Source organism: Nematostella vectensis, chromosome 10 (assembly GCF_932526225.1).
Source record: "Nematostella vectensis chromosome 10, jaNemVect1.1, whole genome shotgun sequence".
NCBI classification, from domain to species: domain Eukaryota; kingdom Metazoa; phylum Cnidaria; class Anthozoa; order Actiniaria; family Edwardsiidae; genus Nematostella; species Nematostella vectensis.
This window is the reverse complement of record NC_064043.1, coordinates 11553251-11571757: the sequence shown is the minus strand read 5'-3', so window position 1 is coordinate 11571757 and position 18507 is coordinate 11553251. Positions and strand designations below refer to the sequence as shown.

Sequence of the window (18507 nt, the reverse complement as noted above, 5' to 3'; positions counted from 1 at the left end):
GCAAAACCTTTTTTCCCTGAGGGCACCCGTCAGTTACTATCAGCCAATGCTGAACGTTGAATCTATAACGCATTTAGTTTGTAAAAGTATTTGTCATAGCACCTTAGAAAACATACATTAGGGGTGACGTAGGTTGGCAGGGATTAATTGGACCCAAAAGGTAATATTCAGAGTAGCGTAAACTAAATAAAAAGGAGTAGGCCAACTAACATAATTTAAGAAAACAAATATCTCGCCCAGTTGTCACACTCCGGTTGCCTATCATAAATCATCATTGTCGGATCTCGGTGAGTTCGTCGTCTTTGTTTTGTAAATTGTGGTTTTTCCTAAAAAATAACACGATCGTCCTCGACTAATTAAAATGGTGTTTATTAACATCAGAGCTAGAGTAATGGATTAAGTAACGGAATGTAAAACAGTAAACTTCTATGAGAAACAAGATCTACGAAGTCAAACGTAGGCAGATGTAACAGGTGTTTGTATAGAGGGCACCACGGCCAGTCCCTCTCCTCCATTGAACACGATCAATACCTGCTCTAAGTTGCGTGTGGCGTCCCCCAAGGGTCATTTTCCGGGAGAGCAACAGCGTATCTAGTTGCAAGGGCATAACGCAGTTTTTAAACAAATTGTTTTAGACATACCACATATATATGATACGTATAAACTATACACTGTTATTGGGTGTTTGCAGATCTTGATGATAAGTAATATTATTGATCTCAAGTATCAGATAATGACATAATCAGATAAAATCACCGATTGTTGTTGCGAAGTAGTCACACTCATTTCTGTTTAATGATGCGGTGGCTTTGTGCAGCTAGATGTTTAACTCTAATGTGGCAAAACAAGCGATTTAAATCGTTTAAAACTTTTAATACAGGTGTTTTGTTATGAGATTAAGGGTTAAAGGCACCTTGCTTGTAGAGACTCATCCCAATAACCTTCCTCGTAAGATGATTCGGTGCTGCAATTCAATAATCTTCATCGCTTTCAATTATTCATATGGATATAATTCATAGCGATATGTAGTGATTGGAAACACTTTTTGTTAATTACATTCATAGCGCGCTGTTGGCATGATAATTGTATGAACACTGTTACTGAAAATAGTACAGGATATTGAAGCGCTCTAAAGAACAGGACTCTTATCTCTAATACTTATCAGAGAACTCGAGGAAATCCCTTGTCTGTCTTCGAAACACATTTATTTTCCTCTCTAAGAAAACTCTCTAGCTGAGTTCCTCTGCCAGAGTCCTCTGATTAAGAAACAAAGGATGTCTCACTTGGCTACTAAGGGCTTTAAAGGTTATTAGGCCTATCAGAGCTATTAGTGCTATAAAAGCTATACGGGCTATAAGGGTTATTATAGCTATAAGGGCTACTAGGGCTATAAGCGCTCTGGGATGACACAACCACGCACATCAGCCCAGAAACCCTCAGGCGCAAACATTATTGTCCACGATAATAAAAGGTTCCATCGAAGCCCTAGGTGAAACTTGCTTAGTACGTGCTTAGACAATTATCAACACAGAAGGGGGTCCATTTTTATTTTTTCCTCTGATATCTATTTCCATTTATTTTAATAACTTTAGTTCTTAAAATCATCTCACAATAATAAACCCCAATCCGTGGATAACGTTTGCAGTTCTCTGTTATATCCTTATATGCAGTTGTCTTTACATCATTCTTATTCTATGATTGTATTGTGGATTGTTTTTTGGTTTTCCTGTTTTCACAGCATTGAGGATTTGTAGATAAGGAAGGCTTTATTCAATACAAGCTATTCAATTTATGCTTAGTATTCGTTACGTTTCTTTAGTTCATAATCCATATCTGGAGTACACTTTCAATTTCGAAGGGTTTTCGGTTGTTCTTGATGCGCCTAGCTGCCAACTTGATAACTCATTTTGGCGCCTTATCTTTTCTGCGAGTACTGTCTCCCTTTCATCTTTTACATAATAACGCAACAGTTTTTCATATACCGCGTCCATCAGCAACTCATCCAAACCCACCCTTGCAAAGCTTCCTTTTATGCCATCTAATAATTCATAAGGTGTCTTATCAGGCGTGTATTGTAACGCATGGTTTTGCATTGCAGTATATTCCACGCAATTTGTACCACTTGTTATAATTTTGTAGTTATCAAAATTGAAATTGTCGTCATCAATTATTTGTCGTTCCCGATTTTTCTTAACTGCTCGTGAAATAGCCATCTCGAGAGGATCTAAACTAGTTGTTGAGCTAGCCGTATCATCTGCTTCACTCGCGCTGTCAATAGGCACTTCTCCCTGTTCATTCGGTCCATCAAGGGTCTCGTCTTTGCGCACGGAGTCGATACTCGGGATAAGTTTTCTGTAGAGTTTTTTGTCGATAGTGTCCGTCAAACAATTGTTGATGTCCTGTCTCGAGTTGCCGACGTCTTGCACTTTGTTTCTAAGCTTTAAAAACTGTTTGAAATGTGCCGTCATGTAGTCCACAAGCTCGTGCTTATTCGACTGGAACGACGTATCGGCTTGAACCTCCGCGAATGCGTCCATAAGGATTGTAAGAAAAACGTTCATAAGTATCATTACCATTATCATTTGGAATGAGAAAAATAGTGCAGGACCTAAGATAGGGTCGTGGTTTGCGATAGCGTGATAGTCGTATCCTCCTAGTAGGGTACTGAACAGGGTCTCTATGGTAGAAACCATGGATCTGTATTCGTAGATACCAGATCCGAACACCAAGTAATAGATGCTGGAGTAAGCGAGGTAAAATATAAGAAACACAATGAGGAATGACAGTAGCGGCTCTACTGCTGTTGAGAGAGTTTTTGTGAACATGAAGATACGGTGATTAAAGCGGCAAAGTTTAAGCAGTTTTATATTGGCAACGAACACTAAGAGTCCTTCGAAGTATGTGAGCAATTCATCCATAGTCGCCGCTTGAATCAGACTCACGAATTTCTTTGGTTCCTCCTGAATTTTCTTTATAGCTAAATATGTCAGTGTGGATCGCTTAAGAAGGGTTACAGAGCAGCCTATAATTAGGATAATCAATGTTATCTCAAGCCAATTCCAGACGTCCTTTAAGTACTTTTTCCTCAATGTGCGAATCTGCTTTGCCTCATCGTAAATGAAAATACAAAAGAATAGCACAACAAAAAATTTAGCCGCTATGTTTGCTGCTTGGAGATCCCCTCCTGCTACGTATAATCTTGCCACTTTTATATTATTAAAAAATAAAACTCCGTTTGTTGGAATCCATTCCGCAAGGAACGTAGCGATTCCGAACATATTCACTTGGGCATTGTAAATACTGATCTCCACAAATAGCGCTCTCGTTCGGTGATCAATCCAAGATAGTTTCTTCAGCGTCTGTAATTGCTGTTTGCCGTTGTCCGTGTTGTGGAGTTCCACTGTATATCCGCCGCCACTATAAGTAGCTAGTAGCCCCAGGTACGGAAGGCCGTCTAAGGCCAACGTTGAGTGGTACAACCATGGCGAGTGTGCCGTAACTTGAGTGACGTTTGTAGCTTTCCACCCTTCAGTGTAGTGGCTGGTGTCTTCGCCGAAGAAAGAATAAAATGTATTACAGCCACTGCTGACATTCCTCATGATTTGTGGAACAGAACATGAATCTGAAAAAAAAAGTCAAGTTCCACAGCTGTCACATTCCGACATCGATTTTGTTTGGCTACTGGCTTGTTTTCTTATTTCCTTTTTTATATATTTTGAACGCTTATATGAAAGCCGTAGACAAAAGCACCAAACACCGATGATTGTTCACTGGGATATGTAAATGCAGGGCCGAAGCAGGCCTTTAAATATTTGAGTGGGGGGAGTTGCGCGGCACATTAAGAACATATTTGGGGCACAAGCACACCCCCAGTAATTTTCATCACTCAATCTCATTTCCTGTCTGATTTTATTTGTTGCTGTGTTTTGCAAGGGCGATATTTGAGCCGGCGACCACAGGCACTAGGATACTACTATGAGCACTACATGGGCATGCACTTGCAATTGGGATAGAGGAGACAGGACATCCAATGAATAGGAACAAAGACACTTAGCTTTTCAACAAACAGGGTTTATTTATCTTAACCTGGAGATTTTAAACTACAACATAAAACGGATGTACCTGGAGGGACTCGGAGCTGCCTCAGCCTGGCTGTACCAACCACCCGTGAATCACAGTCAATCGCGTAGTCAGTCAGCGGCTGACATCCTGGCGCCCATGCGCGCTGATCAGATGAGAGACTTGGGACTACCGTATTCTCAATCCATTTCCAGTAGTTGGTGACACCGGGAGACTGCAGATGAAATGATGGAAATGTTTAGTATTTTTTATAGCACAAATGAAAATCGCGAGCATAATCAAATGGGTCGTGTAGCAGCTCTCAGAAGATTTCACCTGATTGGATTGATACACCACAGACCAAACAATGGGAAACAAAACAATAGAAAGGAAAATACAATAGAACAATGAGGTAATCCAGCCAATCCTGTTAGGCCTTACGAGCGGTCTGCTAAATTACTGAATCAAATACACTCTTCGCATTCGACTAATTTCACTTGCAAATAGAGATACGGAAATGCTCGACGTAATTTTTATTGAAATGTGTAAGTTGTGTTATGTGTGCAAACACTGTCACTCAAGAGAGGTCTTTTAAATACTCACCTGTACAAGCCCATTGCCAGCATATGCTCCGTCGATGAAGGTTTCTGTCATCAATTTCGCGACTTGGAACGCCTGTGGATCTCGATGAGCAAATCCAACCAGAAGCAAAGCAGCAAGAAACAGAACATATATGATTAACTCCTTTATTAACAGGTTCATTTTGATCTCATTCAGTCTTTTTTCTCGCGCTTTCTTGAGCTCTTTTGTGTCTGGCGGTTTACATGATGGTAACCATGAAACGTGTGAAGTCATTTTGATTTTTCCGCCCGTTCTCCCGGCTAGATACATTTTATGTTGCTCAGGATCGATGCTCGGATCCTCATCAATCTTTTTTACAAATAAAGCAATGATTAATGCCACAACAAGGACTTTAATTGGTTGGCTAATCAACACGTCTTGTACAACTGATATAAACATTGAAGTTAGCCATTCGGCCGCCTTTTCTTTGCCGAATTGAAATCCATATAACGTGACAAAAAATGCAGAGGTGAAAGACAAAGATATAACAACAAACCAGCCAATATAGACAAACCCATGAGGAAGCTGTTTGGGGGGCTTATGGTGCTGTGACGGTCGTCTCAAGTTAGTAATACCATTAAAATTTAAGTCAATAGCTTGTTCACCAGGGAGCCATTTATCTTCCACTGCGAAGTTATCGTAGGCTATTATGTGTCCAGACTCGACGTCTAACTGTCCTGCGCACTTGTACCACTGAATCAAGTGAGAGAGATCTTCTGTTTCTGCTATCTCTGGTGCATTTTGCGAGGTTAGGGTATTTTCGTTGGACTCTTTCCTTTTCTTCGGTGCCACACTACGGAATATGCCAACTATGCATAGGTTCACGGGAAATATTACCAAACTGCTAGCAATACCTATGAAGATCTGCTGAGGGGTAAATATCAGTGGTCCAGCTCTTACAGTAAAAGCGGGATTGGACTCGTTCCCTAATCCGTAGAACATCGCGTTTGCCAACATTGCACAGTACAATAGCGTCAAGCAACAAGACAATCTTTGCACTCTAGTAAAACGACTTTTTGCCGGTCGAGTAAAGACAGAAAACCATAGGTGTCCATCAGTAATGTTCTTGTGGGATGCGTGATAGAATAAATGACTGAAGGTCTCAATATCCCCCTTACTGGCGACAGATATTGTCCTATGGATCTGTCCATCATCATGTTCTACTGCGAACCATCGACTGCACAGGAAGTGATAGACCTGTCCCCGCAGGACGTTCCGTACGGAAACTTTGTTCACATACCAGGATGGGTCTGACCCCATATTATTGTGCCATAACTTTATACTCGTGAGTTTTCCAAGGTGAACAGGCGTCGCTAGGATAAATGTGTCGACACCAGCTCTTTTAAATCGTATTTTTGCGGGATCTTTTAGAAGGCGTGGTCTTGTTTCGTTCTCGTCTCCCACTAGCACACAGAAGACGTCGGCAGTTGTACCTGCGTGTTTTCGCATCCCAGTGTAAACAGTGATCTGGTAAATATACTTATCTTGATGGTTGTTATCTTGCAAAAACACGACCTTGACCTGGAACCAAACAAAAATTCACGGTTGATGTTCAAACGTTTAGTCATTATTGTCTTAAACTATCCACTCCACTTGTAAAACTTCCACTAAAGACTTTGGAAGCTTGGTTTATTATCCGCTTATGTGCATGCACCCGTTCGTTTTTAGCCTTTTTGGATGCCTTGGCCATCTTATGTTCGTACGTTGTGAGTGTGTATCATCGGCTAAGGATGTAGCGAACCTGACGTATGTCATGAGAAAGCTCAGCAAACTTATCAAATCTGTTGGCAATTTTGTCAATCCGTGTCTAGTAATCGATCTCGATCATTTGGTAATCATATGCAAAATAGGCAGAAAAATCGTTTCTTGAAATAATTCTGACTGTGGCAAACCCGCTTTAAATTTTCGCAGTTTAAAGAGCAATCTAATGTTTAAAATTTCCACTAACCTGGTCATCGTCTATGAGGTCTCTTTTTCGCGCCCAAACTAATAATATGAGGTAAATACCAAAGATCGTCATAACTGCAGAAAATGCCACTGGATTCTCGGACAGCTCAAGGAAACCGGTCATAGCAGCGGCAAAGTCGATGGCATTGGGAACGACGACGAACTTTGAGACAAAAGACGTCAGATGATCACACATACATTGGGTATTACTTCTGCTTGTCTTAGGCCCCACCTGAAAAAAGAGTAAAAAAAAAATAACTACGATACTCGCTGTAAAGCTGAATTAAGCTGACTTGGAATGGAAATTTGCAAATACAAGATTTCAAATAATTTTAACGCGATGCATATTGTTCTGGTCTGTCTGCCATCCGTTATTATTACCTTGCACCCTTTCGAGCTAAACTTATCTTGTTTCTCGTCCCAGTACCAGCATCCAGACTCATAGAATCCTAGTCCATAGGAAATGTTCAAATCTCCTGATCGCCATAACAGTGTTTGCTGCTTGGTTAGATCTGGAGTAATCAACACATAGTATAAACCCTGATACGGCAGGAAAGTTCGCCTTAGTGGAAACGTATGCAGCTGTCCGCTAGTATTTGCCATCGAAGTCAAGGACCATGACAGAACATAATCTTTAGAGGAAGGCTCTTTTCCAAAGTTAAATAGTACTTTCCATTGTACAATGGAACTGCTCTCCACCGCTACCTCCATGTTAATGGCTGTAGCTGGGCTTGTCCAGTCAATTTGGTGGATCCTTCTTGACTCATTTCCCTGAACTACCCAATACCACTGCAGTGCTCTGCTTGTATCCTCCGGCTTTTTCGTGATAAAAAAGTTCAGTTCGATGTCTTCATTTGTGTCGCGGACGTCGTACGAGCTTCCGTCATTTTTCATTAGCACCAGATCGATCACCGACGATGTCATGTTCTTGGATGTCACAGACCATGTGAACGGATTACGCAGCTCTGCTAACTTAAAAAGAAGCAGAAAAATCATAATGAACTAGGAGGAGCATTGTTGCTAGGAGCATCAAAACTCGTCTATCCCGTACATGACTTATAACTGTCATCAATTTGATAATTGACTTCAAAGAGAGTAGCATACTCACTTGTATATCAATCGTCTTATTTTCTTGTCTGGTATTTATGTTCAGACTCTCTGTTCGTGGTAGTTTAACGCTTCCCTTAGTACATGTAACGGATTTATTGCCTATTGAAGATGCGTCGTTTCTTTCTAGCGTTAGGTTTACGTTCGCGGAGAAAATCTGTAAAGGCGCATCTCCTACAGATGCTCTTGATAGTAACACACTACCAACATCGCGAAGGGCTTGGAAAACTTTCCCAGTCAATTCTCTAGCCATATTCTGAAATAGAACATTATTTTGTTGCTTTAAATCATTTGGAACAACCTATAATTCTGTATGCTACATATACACGTCTAAACACTTTCAACAAATCAATACCTTTACATCATTTGACGTTCTTCGCTCTTGTTCAATAGTTTTTGATGTCATTTCTTTCAAGCCAGCAGACTCAAGAATGTTACTCATAACTTGGACCAGTTTTCTAGCAACTGCATCTCTCACAGTTGTTGCGCAAGAGGACTTAAGTGCATCTACGATGCCTTCGAGAGAGACAGTGCTTGAAACCTAATGACAACAAGAGAGACAGGACTAGCATGAGGAAAAGAGAAACAAAATGTTTGTGACCTGATAACAAGAGAGGCAGGGCTTGAAACCTTATGACAACAAGAGAAACAATGCTTGCAGCATAATGACACAGAGAAAGACAATGCTTGAAACCTGATGACAAAAATAAAGGACAGAGCTTGCAACATGATGGCAACAATATGACAGAGCTTGCCACATAATTGCAACATTATAACAGTACTTGCAACATGATTACAAGAAGAGGACATTGCATGCAACAGGATTGCAACGACAGATCTTGCAACATGGCTGCAAGAAAAGGACAGTTCTTGCAAAATGATTGCAACAAGAGGACAGTTCTTGCAACATGATTGCAATAATATGACAGAGCTTACAACATGATTGAAATAATATTACTGAGCTTGCAACATGATTGTAACAATATAACAAGCTTGCAACATGATTGCAACAATATGAAAGAGCTAGCAACATGATTGCAATAATATGACTGAGCTTGCAACATAATTGCAACAAGAGGACAGTGCTTGCAACATGATTAAAACAATATGACAGAGCTTGCAAGATGATTGCAACATGAGGAAAGTGCTTGCAACTTGATAACAACAAGGGACGCATGGTTGATTGACTGATGATAATAAAACCTAAACTCTTGCATATCGTACGAACATAACTCATCAATATTTATCGTTGTGCTCTCAGCGCTCGAATAAGATCTAACTGCACAGGCAAGCGTGTTTTTACTGTGATATGCTGACGGTGTTACTTACAACTGCGGTCGCGGAGAGCTCCTTCGTTTCAGTCGTGGCATCTTGTAATGCACTGCTGACAAGATCAAGGTCGGTTACTGTTGGTGAGCTTTTGTTTCGAATCAGTGAGACAGCCTCCTGGAGCTGAAGGACTACTCTCTCTCGTATCTGGACCTAGAAGAAGCATTGTCAAATTTCAGAACATCGTGTTTTTGTGTTTGAACCTAGAGGACCTTTTATAAAATGTCAAATTTATAAAAGAAAATGTCACATTACATTAATTAAGCAATAAATAAACACACTACCGTCTAGCTGGCAGCCATCTTGGCGGGCCCCAGTCACGTGGTTTATTACCACAGGTATTCCGTCACACGGGACATTTGAAAACATAGTGCTCTTACCTTGACTTTTGAGGTCTCGTTTGTTGTGCTTGAGTTGCCGCTTTCTCGCTTTGCCTGGCTGTCCTGGTTCAAGGAGTAAGTAATTGCACTTGCAAGCTGGACAATCTGTGGGACGCTCATACGCGAGGCAGACGCGCTGCTGTTACTTTCAAAGGAACCAGTATTACCGCCCAGCTGACTCACTTGGTTCATAATTTTTGACACAGTATATTGCTTCGGCTTTTTTACCTTAAGCAAGAGCAAGAGAAATATTCGAAATGTAATAAGATGACTCCGTGATGTTCAATATAATAGATCTATTGCAGCATATTTCAAATATCGCACCTATTTACCAAAGTCCAGTTTCGAATTCGAAAATGACCGCTAGACAGATTAATTGAGGGCGCATTTTATGAGTGTTAGCCACGGCGTGAAGTTAGTTATTCACAAATTCCAACGACAAACTACTGATACTGAAAATTATACAATAATTGTACTTGTGAAAACTTCGTTTTCTTGTGAAAATTTATGAATGATTTTCTTCATGTCGAGGCAAACACTGTAAAATGCGCCCTCAATTAATTTGTCTAGCGGTCATTTTCGAATTCGAAACTGGACTATTGCGTGCTGGTTATTTCTATCCTGGATAAACCAGTGACTAAGCCAATACACATTTTCTCTAGAAAGTTAATTCCTTTCAGCACTTACCAGAACTTGCATATATGCACTTGTCCCAAGCTTGTAGTAATCTTCGACAAGTGCTATAACTAGGATAGTCGAGTTCTCTATGCCTTGTGTGACGGGTAGCATAAACTTCCAACTCTCTTTGGGTCCCGAATACAGCGTCGTCTTAATCGCGTCCATAGTGTAATAATAAGTGTATGTCAAAGGTTGTTCAGGATCTTTCCAGCCTGTGCAATTAATTCTGAAAAATGTATCCATTGCAAAACCCTCGGACGGAGAAACTGTACAATTCCCCGGCTGTGGGGGAGTGTTCTTGTAAACCATAAACGTGTAGTTGGCGGTTCCTGAAACACCACCTTCGAACCATGCGTGATGAATAACCCGGTAGACGTGGTCTGCAATGAATAGCCCTGGGAAAATCTCGAAACGCTGGCTTGACAAACCGAATTTTGTCTGCGATGGTTGAATGTTCATAGATACATTTCTTCCTGCTGTTACGTCGAATACTCGCCAGTTGAAGAACAGCTTATCCATATCACTACAGATCGCGCATTTGCTTAAGAGAGCGAGATGTTTGACCTCCATCAACCTTCCTGAGCATATTGGCTTACACCTAAGTAGCAGGGGCGAGGGAAATGAGTCAATGCAAGTTGCACAACAGCATCTTAACAACGTAAAAGATCGACTAGCCCACTTCTTAGATAGATATAGGTAGTCCTGTATACACAAAGGGTCGCACGGTTCATGCCCTTGACCTCCAAATAGTAGGTCATTTCTTAGTTAAGGGTCCTCATTTACTATCCTTTTTACATATTATACCTATGACGCCCCTCGCCACTCCCCTCAGCCAATCCTCGGTGTTCGCCTGAGACTTAATTCACATTTAAATTTAAATGGCAAATTTACTTACATTATTTCCATATTGGGAGCGGTACCAAAAGTGACAAATATTTCTTGTTGTGCAGATGCTACCCTATCGCCTACACTAATCTCCAGTGTATAAATGTACGTTCTGCTGCGCGTAATGTCATCAGAGTTCGTATAGAACACTGATCCCCGCCAGAGAACATCAATTGGTCTCGGGTATATCCTATAGCATCCCACTTCCGCTCCGTCACTAATTGCAGTTCTGCAATACCAGCGGTACTGGAGATAAGTTGGAATCTTAGCATCGGGATCATAGGACTGCGTGCCATCCAAGGAAAAGAATGAATTTGGAGCAATATCTCGCTTCTTGTCTCCTTTAATCACCGCCACTAGGCGCGATGGAATGATGGTTATGGTTACCGTGTCTTCTCTTGTCACTTCTCCGTACAGTTCGGTTATTACTCGACCAGTTACGGAAGCTTTAATCCTGACCAAATAATCACCATAGTCTAGTTCTCTAGCGGGGACACTTATCATTGTGCTGTTGAAAGCTACGCTTGAGGGTAGTGAAAGTTCCTTGCCACTCAGTGTAAGTAACTTCCATTGAAATAGTACCTTTTCAGAAAGCACACAGTTCACGCTGTTCTTCGCTCTGATGACAAAGCCATCTCTTTTCTTGAATTTGTAAGTCGTATTTCCACTTGGAAATATTTGTAATTCATTTACTTCACAGATTCGTTTTCTTATTGTTACCAGTAAAGATTCGGTGACATGAGAGACTTGGTTTACGCCGCTGATTAGCACTGTGTAGTTACCATCTAATTGGTATCTATAAGAATGTATGTTCATCCATTTACTGATGTTATAGACAGGTGACCTTGAGGTACAGGCTACTGATCCATATGCTACGCTTTTGCTTCCATCGCCCATATTCAGGTGGTAACACGTGTCTGTACCAATCTCAGCTGCTGACCAAGAGATACGGATTTCCTCTCTTGCGAGAAACTTTCCAGTTGCATTGATGGCTAGCCCGAACAGTTTCTTTTGGACAATGATTCTTGTTTTGGCAGACAATTTCTTTAGCAGATTATTTACTTGAACTGTTATTTCGTGCTCACCTACCGAAGTTAGTGTATAAATTACGCAAGGAAGATTGTCCAAGTTTCCTGAGCCGTTTCCATTCCTCCATACCCAATTGTATGATTGGTCAAACCTCTGTGTTGTAACACAAAACTGCACGCGATCATTAGACAAAAAATATGGGAATGTTCCAGTGCCGCTGGACAGACGAGTCACGTTCACCTCAGGGTTGACAATCTTGTGAATGAATAAAGTCTTGTTTATACTATATGCACTAACAAGATTTGAGCAGTTGACGTAAATATGAAAGATCCCATCGCTTTTATAATGGTGAACAACTCTTTGCGGTTTTCCTGCGTTATAATCTAGATAAGTACAGACGCTGGTATTATCACCAAACGCCCAGAGACAAGTGACATTGGAAGGGAATTCTCCCTCGACACGCAGATAGAATTCAACAGCACTGTCCTGAAGACTTACTGGAGTTTGGAACGTCAGTGTCATATCTTTGATCGGGTTTTGGATTATAATAAGCTCGTCGCAAGAGGCGTTTAATGTGGTCCATCCATCCCAAGCAAACCCGGTAATAACAAAGCTTCCACTGCGAGCAAAAAGGTAGTAAAACTCGTAACTCTTATTGCTAGTGACTTCGCTTTCCAAATACTTCTGCGTTCCACCCCCATAGATAGTAAGGCCATAATTAACAGCTAATCCTCCAGAGATATCTATTCGAAAAATCGCTATTGAGCCTTTAGTAAGTATGGACGGACCTATCAAAGACGTTGTGATGTTTTTAACTCGTACTATAACTTTAGCCAATGTGCTTGCGCAAGTAATGCCATGTCGGTTTTGGCAGCATAAAGACACAAAATGCTCGCCAGCTGTGCTATACTGATTATAGACCGGGTCATGGAAATCAGTGAAATCCCTAGTAGCTTCATTTTTGTCTCCAAACGTCCATTTACATATGAATGCTGTCCCAGTTGCTTTAGAAGATACGAATTTGCTTGCTCTTCCGAGTTCTGTAGGGGCGGTTGAAATTGACAAATGCGTTATGGTCTCATCTGGCTGAATGACGATCATGTGGTCGTATATATAACTTAGGGAGTTTATGTGGTTGAAGCAAGTTACCGATAAGGTGTAGCTACCAGTAATTTTGAATGCATACTTAATGATACCACTTGTCATATTAATTACTTCACTCTCACCAAAATTAAAGTTGTACTTTGGTTCAGTTCCCGATAGCACATTTACATTGACGCTTACAGATTCTCCAATAGCCAAGTATATCTCTTTTCTTCCAGGAATGAACTGCCGCTGAAAGTTCCACCGTGCTGTACAACCCTCAACTTTGTTTTCGACGATGACATCGAAGTCCAGTCTGACCTCTGGTGTAACTTGATTACTAGCGGTCACCCTTATCAGAAAGTGTCCGACGTTGAGATAAGCGTGATCAATAGAGTATGGACCCGCTCCAAGCTGCTTGATAGTCATTGAAGAGGTCCCGTCGCCGAATTCCAGGAAGAATGAAACATTGGTCCCTAGAATAAAAAAGTTTGCAATAATGGCAAGTTGTCGTCTCTATGTTGAAAGGCCTACGAATTTTCCCCAAGCCGTCAAATGCGTCAGTCATGCTTACCTTTTTCGATATTCCACGAAACATTAAACCTCTCGTTTGGTTCTTTCGGAGCCACGGTGCTTAATGGTTTAAGTCCTTCGATAGTATCTTGAACGACGACCGACACAGCATCGGTCATGTTGCTAACCCTGTTGTAAGCGAATACGGAGATTTGGTACACTCCAGGTCTGTGATACACGTGTTGAAAGGCGAGGGGTCTGGATCGCTCTATCGCTGGACCACCATCTCCCATCTTCCAAGTGTATCGGACATCCTCTCCCTCATGGAAGAAGAGTGCGACCAGAAATTCTGCTCCTGTTTGCAAAAGGTGGCTTCCAAGTCTGATCCTGAGGTATTTGATTCTTGTCTCTGCAATTGGACAGAGACGATGGACAGAGAAGATTTTTGTTAAGGTTGCCAAGCGAAAAAAATTGATATACTGCATGCAACTGCTGTTTTTTTATTTAAGTTTTTGTGTATTTAAGTGAAAATTATACAACGTGTGTTTACCTGGCATAGTAGTTGCGGGTTTGAGGGAGGTAGCTGTTGTTGGCTGTAGTGTCGCTGGGGCCTGTGTAAGAATTAAGTCACATCGTCCCTGCATTGGAGACGGGTAGTCAAAACCTGAAAGAGACAATCAAATACGAGATGTGCCTAGTCTAGTAAAATATCCAAAACATTTTGAGCTAAAACTTCTCTATACCGGCAACGTATTGATCTCAAAGAATGATCAGCTTCGATTCTATTGATTTTATTTCTGCACTCATTATTTTCCTTTGTTGTATAACAAGTTTTTCATAATGAAACAATGCACTTTATCTTACCTGAAGACGCCACTAATGAGCAACCATAGAATTCAGTGCGTAGACATATCCTGCCATGCCATGCTTGGGGATTGATGCGGACAAATTGAGCAATGGGACGAGAGAACATGGTCTTTGTGCCACTACCTTCCGTCAAGGTCAATACCTGTCAAGGTAAGCAATCGAACAGTAGAATAACAGCTACCAGCATCATCCTCGTCGTCGTCATCATTATCATCATCATTGTCATCATTGTCATCATCATTGTCATCATTATCATCATCATTGTCATCATTATCATCATCATCATAATCTTCATCACTATCGTCATCATCATCATTACCATCATTATCATCATCAACATTATTATTGTCACTATCATTATCATCATCATCATCGTCATCATTATGATCACTATCACTATAATCATCACCATCATCATTATCATCATCATCATCTCTTCATAATCACCAGTTTTATCATCATCATCATTTGTTGACTGGATCCGCGTCGGGCCGTAAAAAGAATACACCCTCATTTTGGTGTTCTCACCTCGGCTTCGTCGTCGCTTCCAAAGCAATACCAGGTGATCAGGTCTACGCTATACTGAAGATAGAACTGAGAGACCCACTCCGACTCTGTTCCTTCTACCGTTATCCCTAGCATTTCCTTTCTCTCGCCGAAGTCAATTTAAAGCCACTGGTTATCATCTTGGACCGCTGCACACCACGCTCTGCCGTAGTTGCCTAGGCGACCATCGTGCGCAGGGAATGCTGGGTCTTCTGAAGAGCTGGTCATGTGAATATCCGGGATCTTTGAGCGATCCTGCACTCCGAACGGATCGGCCCGATTGCATTCTGGGATAACATTAAAAGAAATGAATTTCCTTTTTTGATTTCGATAATGATAACTGAAACTATAGATTGATACAGCCCTAAGGCGATACTAAAAACACTAAAGTAAAATTTGATTAATTTGATTTTCTATTTGTCTTTAATCGGACAATGTGGTAATGCTTTGATGATACTAAATGTATTGTGGGCGATTCTTCTAAAGACCCATCCCTAAAATCTTTAAAGCTAGATATCCGAAGATTTAATTGATTTGAAAAATTCTGGTTAAATTTTCTAACTAGATTGATAAAAATTCTGGTTTACCAAATTGTTTGTATTTCTTTTCCTTTGACGTCTCTTGTATTGCTTTCTACATTTTAGTTCAGTTTAATGTTTTTTGTTTTCCTGTTTTTTTTTTTTAGTTGTAGGGCCCTGAATTCGTCAAAACGTGACGTAATGTAAATTACCTTCAACTTGATTTGTTTTCTTTTTCTGTGAATGTGTCCACGGGCAGTTGAAGATCAACTGGAAAGCAGTAAAAATGGAAAAGGGAGGGGTAGTTTGTACTTTGAAAAGTATTTTTTGTTTAGATTTCTTAACGTCGGAAACTCCCTGTGCTTGAGAAACGAAGCCTATGTCACAGACCTAGTGTGGCTTTTCCTTACATATTTGTTAGCTAATTTTGGCAACGTACCAGTAAAAGAAGAAAGCTGCAGGCCATCTCCTAGCCGTAAAGGATTGCCGAGAATTTCATTGACGACGTTGAATATGCGCCACCCTCTATCCTGTTTTATATTCTCATTTTTATATTTTTCTTGCGGTAATGGACCCACACGTATCCATTACGTATCAGGTAGTCTTTATCAGCTAGTTAGAGCTTCATTATTTCTACCATTAATCAAATATTTATGCTCGTTGAAACGATTAAGATTAACGATAAAGATTTTACTACCAAATAGAAGTGCCAAAATCGCAGCAGTTATTAAACGATACGTTTAATAGTTATGGCCATCTGGGTGCGATTAAATTTAAAATATTTGCGTTAAGCCCATAGTAGAAACTAAATACTTTTCAGTTTCAGCTCGGGTGAAATAAATATTGTCAAGTACGCGTATTTAAGATAGCACTCAGCGTCAACAGCTAATTGAACGTAATGCACATACACCTATTTCAATATAGGTTGTAGTGCAAATGGCGATTGGCAAATGGCAGTTCTACGATCGAAAGTAACCATGCGTCTCGAAGAATATGGATAAATCAAAACAATTATCCATTGAAGGTTACCAATGCTTGGCTCTGTCATTGCTGGAACACCTTTATTTTTACGAATAATTAGTACCCATAAGCCATTTGCCATTTGCATTGACAACCTTTTGTGAAATAGGTATATACTGGCTATACAAATACGCAACAAATTCTGCACGCGGCGAACCTTGTACTATGGTAGTCTAAGCATTTTTGTCCTTTCTTTTGCTTGTCAGTAATTAGTATTCATTTACTATTAGTAGTAGTCATTAGCGATCTCAAACTGAGTTTGAATTGAATGTCTCTGCGCCTTTGTTTTATACTGATAGTATTATATGTAGTAACAATTGATGATAGTGGCAGTTAGCTGCATTTTCCTTACTAAAAACATCGTCAGGTCGCTTTAAACTAATTAGAAATTTCACACAAGATAAAAAGCACAGATAAAGCAGGCAAACGGTATTAACCCAGTGGGATTAACCCTGCAAAGAAGATTCTAGTTTGCCATTATCTCGTAAAGAAAAATCTAAAAGCGAATTAAGACCCATTGAAGCCAAGTGTGAGGAATTGAGAAAAGACGAGTTTTTTGGGGGACTTGCCCTGTATAAAACATTAACACACTGATCAAACATGCAATAACATCTAAAATGAATTTAAACGTTTGGTTGGATATCTTTGATAACAGATTTAGGTTGGTATCAACTAAAGTCTGTAAGAAAATAATGTAATACTCAAGAATAAACAAACGGAAGTTTTTATAAAATTCATGCTTTATTTTTTTACTTGTATCAAGAGAGCATAAGATAAGAGAGGGACACTTTGGTATTACCCGCGCGCCATGTCGATTCCGAATCCGGCTCTTATTAATAACCACCACCCCACCACTGCGCGTGAGCATTTTTACTTACCCTAACCCCACGCTTTGGCATTTACATCTTGTTGTTTGCCGCTATTGTGTGACATGAAACCGAAAAAAACAAACACCCTATTTGCACAAATACCATCGAAAATGTCATTCTAGCATCAAGGATACGGGCAGTTGAAGTTTATTAAGGAGATGTAGTACTTCGAGGATTACAAGATTTCCAAAACGAGACTTCATTCAAAATCAAGAGCGGAAAACCTCGTGTTTCAATCACCGTTTTTGCTCTAACTTGCTACTTCTTCGTGGTTTCTCAACATTCATTATATTCCTAATGGTCAAACGAAATCTGTAAGTTATACATTAGATATAATATTGATTTTTGTGAATATTCCGGTGAATTGAAAAGGAATCCAAGAAAAATAAATTTCATAAACTATCCTTGTAGCGAGGGAATGCATTTTTGTGATGATCAAAGCCAGCAAGCTGAAGTATCTGAGCTTTTGTAAAAGTGAGAAAATAAAGAGGGAGATATTACTGTATTTCTTTGATGTTGTTATTATTATATGTAATATTATTATGTTGTTATTATACAAGCTGGTGTCGGGATTTGAATCAAACGCAGTATCACAGCCATTTTATCGCTCGTCGATTTTTTTCTTTATCATTTGACTTCGCCGCTTAGCTTTCTGTGAGTGTATTTGCCAATCTTGGTAACTTAAGTTAGACATGTTTTCTTCTTCCGAGTTATTTTACATGATCTCTTTTCATTCCTATCGTGTTGGCAAAACAACAAACACGCAACCCGCGGGGGAGTAGGACAAAATAAAAGAAGCAAATCCTCACGCGCAGTGGTGGGGTGGTGGTTACTAAAAATAGCCGGATTCGGAATCGACATGGCGCGTGTCCTTCTCTTATCTTATGCTCTCTTGCTTGTAAACACTTTAGACATGCCCGTTAATAGACTATTGTTTTGAAGTTGCTAAGATAATCAAGGTTATATTCAGGTTATATTAAGGATGTGGCTGTCTGTAGTGCGGACGTGTAACCGGGATTTGCTTAAAGCCGCATTGTCACCAGTTTACTTCCGGAG

The 18507-nt window shown here is 40.3% G+C and overlaps 2 protein-coding genes across 3 annotated transcripts; both read right to left on the bottom strand.

Moving 5' to 3' along the window:
* Window positions 1–1528: 1528 nt before the first annotated feature.
* On the bottom strand, window positions 1529–9663 carry LOC5510585 (polycystic kidney disease protein 1-like 2). 2 transcript variants are annotated; one of them, XM_048733781.1, is made up of 9 exons: window positions 9444–9663; window positions 9064–9216; window positions 8090–8275; window positions 7736–7990; window positions 7009–7599; window positions 6629–6859; window positions 4663–6201; window positions 4123–4294; window positions 1529–3622 (listed from the first exon to the last, which is right to left on the bottom strand). In XM_048733781.1, the coding sequence occupies exons 1-9, from the start codon at window positions 9633–9635 to the stop codon at window positions 1821–1823; spliced, it is 5121 nt and encodes a 1706-aa protein (XP_048589738.1). In that variant the 5' UTR covers window positions 9636–9663; the 3' UTR covers window positions 1529–1820. The 2 variants fall into 2 exon arrangements, with proteins under 2 accessions (XP_048589738.1, XP_048589739.1); XM_048733782.1 differs by lacking the exon at window positions 9444–9663 and adding an exon at window positions 9348–9378.
* Window positions 9664–10109: 446 nt separating this feature from the next.
* On the bottom strand, window positions 10110–15327 carry LOC125556813 (polycystin-1-like). Its single transcript, XM_048733552.1, has 6 exons — window positions 15027–15327; window positions 14496–14640; window positions 14182–14295; window positions 13693–14040; window positions 11017–13594; window positions 10110–10719 (listed from the first exon to the last, which is right to left on the bottom strand). Exons 1-6 carry the CDS (start codon window positions 15138–15140, stop codon window positions 10110–10112), a joined length of 3909 nt encoding a protein of 1302 aa, XP_048589509.1. The 5' UTR covers window positions 15141–15327.
* Between the last annotated feature and the right edge of the window lie 3180 nt (window positions 15328–18507).

Bases quoted from the DNA above. Each gene is read 5' to 3' on its own strand.
- LOC125556813 (XM_048733552.1), bottom strand. From the start codon at position 15,140: ATGCTAGGGATAACGGTAGAAGGAACAGAGTCGGAGTGGGTCTCTCAG. The intron at 14,041-14,181 runs GTAAACACACGT...GTCCAATTGCAG, and splicing joins ACCCGCAACTACTATGCCAG to AGACAAGAATCAAATACCTC. The intron at 13,595-13,692 runs GTAAGCATGACT...TTTTTATTCTAG, and splicing joins TTCGTGGAATATCGAAAAAG to GGACCAATGTTTCATTCTTC.
- LOC5510585 (XM_048733781.1), bottom strand. From the start codon at position 9,635: ATGAACCAAGTGAGTCAGCTGGGCGGTAATACTGGTTCCTTTGAAAGT. The intron at 7,600-7,735 runs GTGAGTATGCTA...CTTCTTTTTAAG, and splicing joins ATAAGACGATTGATATACAA to TTAGCAGAGCTGCGTAATCC. The intron at 6,860-7,008 runs GTAATAATAACG...CTCTTTTTTCAG, and splicing joins TTAGCTCGAAAGGGTGCAAG to GTGGGGCCTAAGACAAGCAG.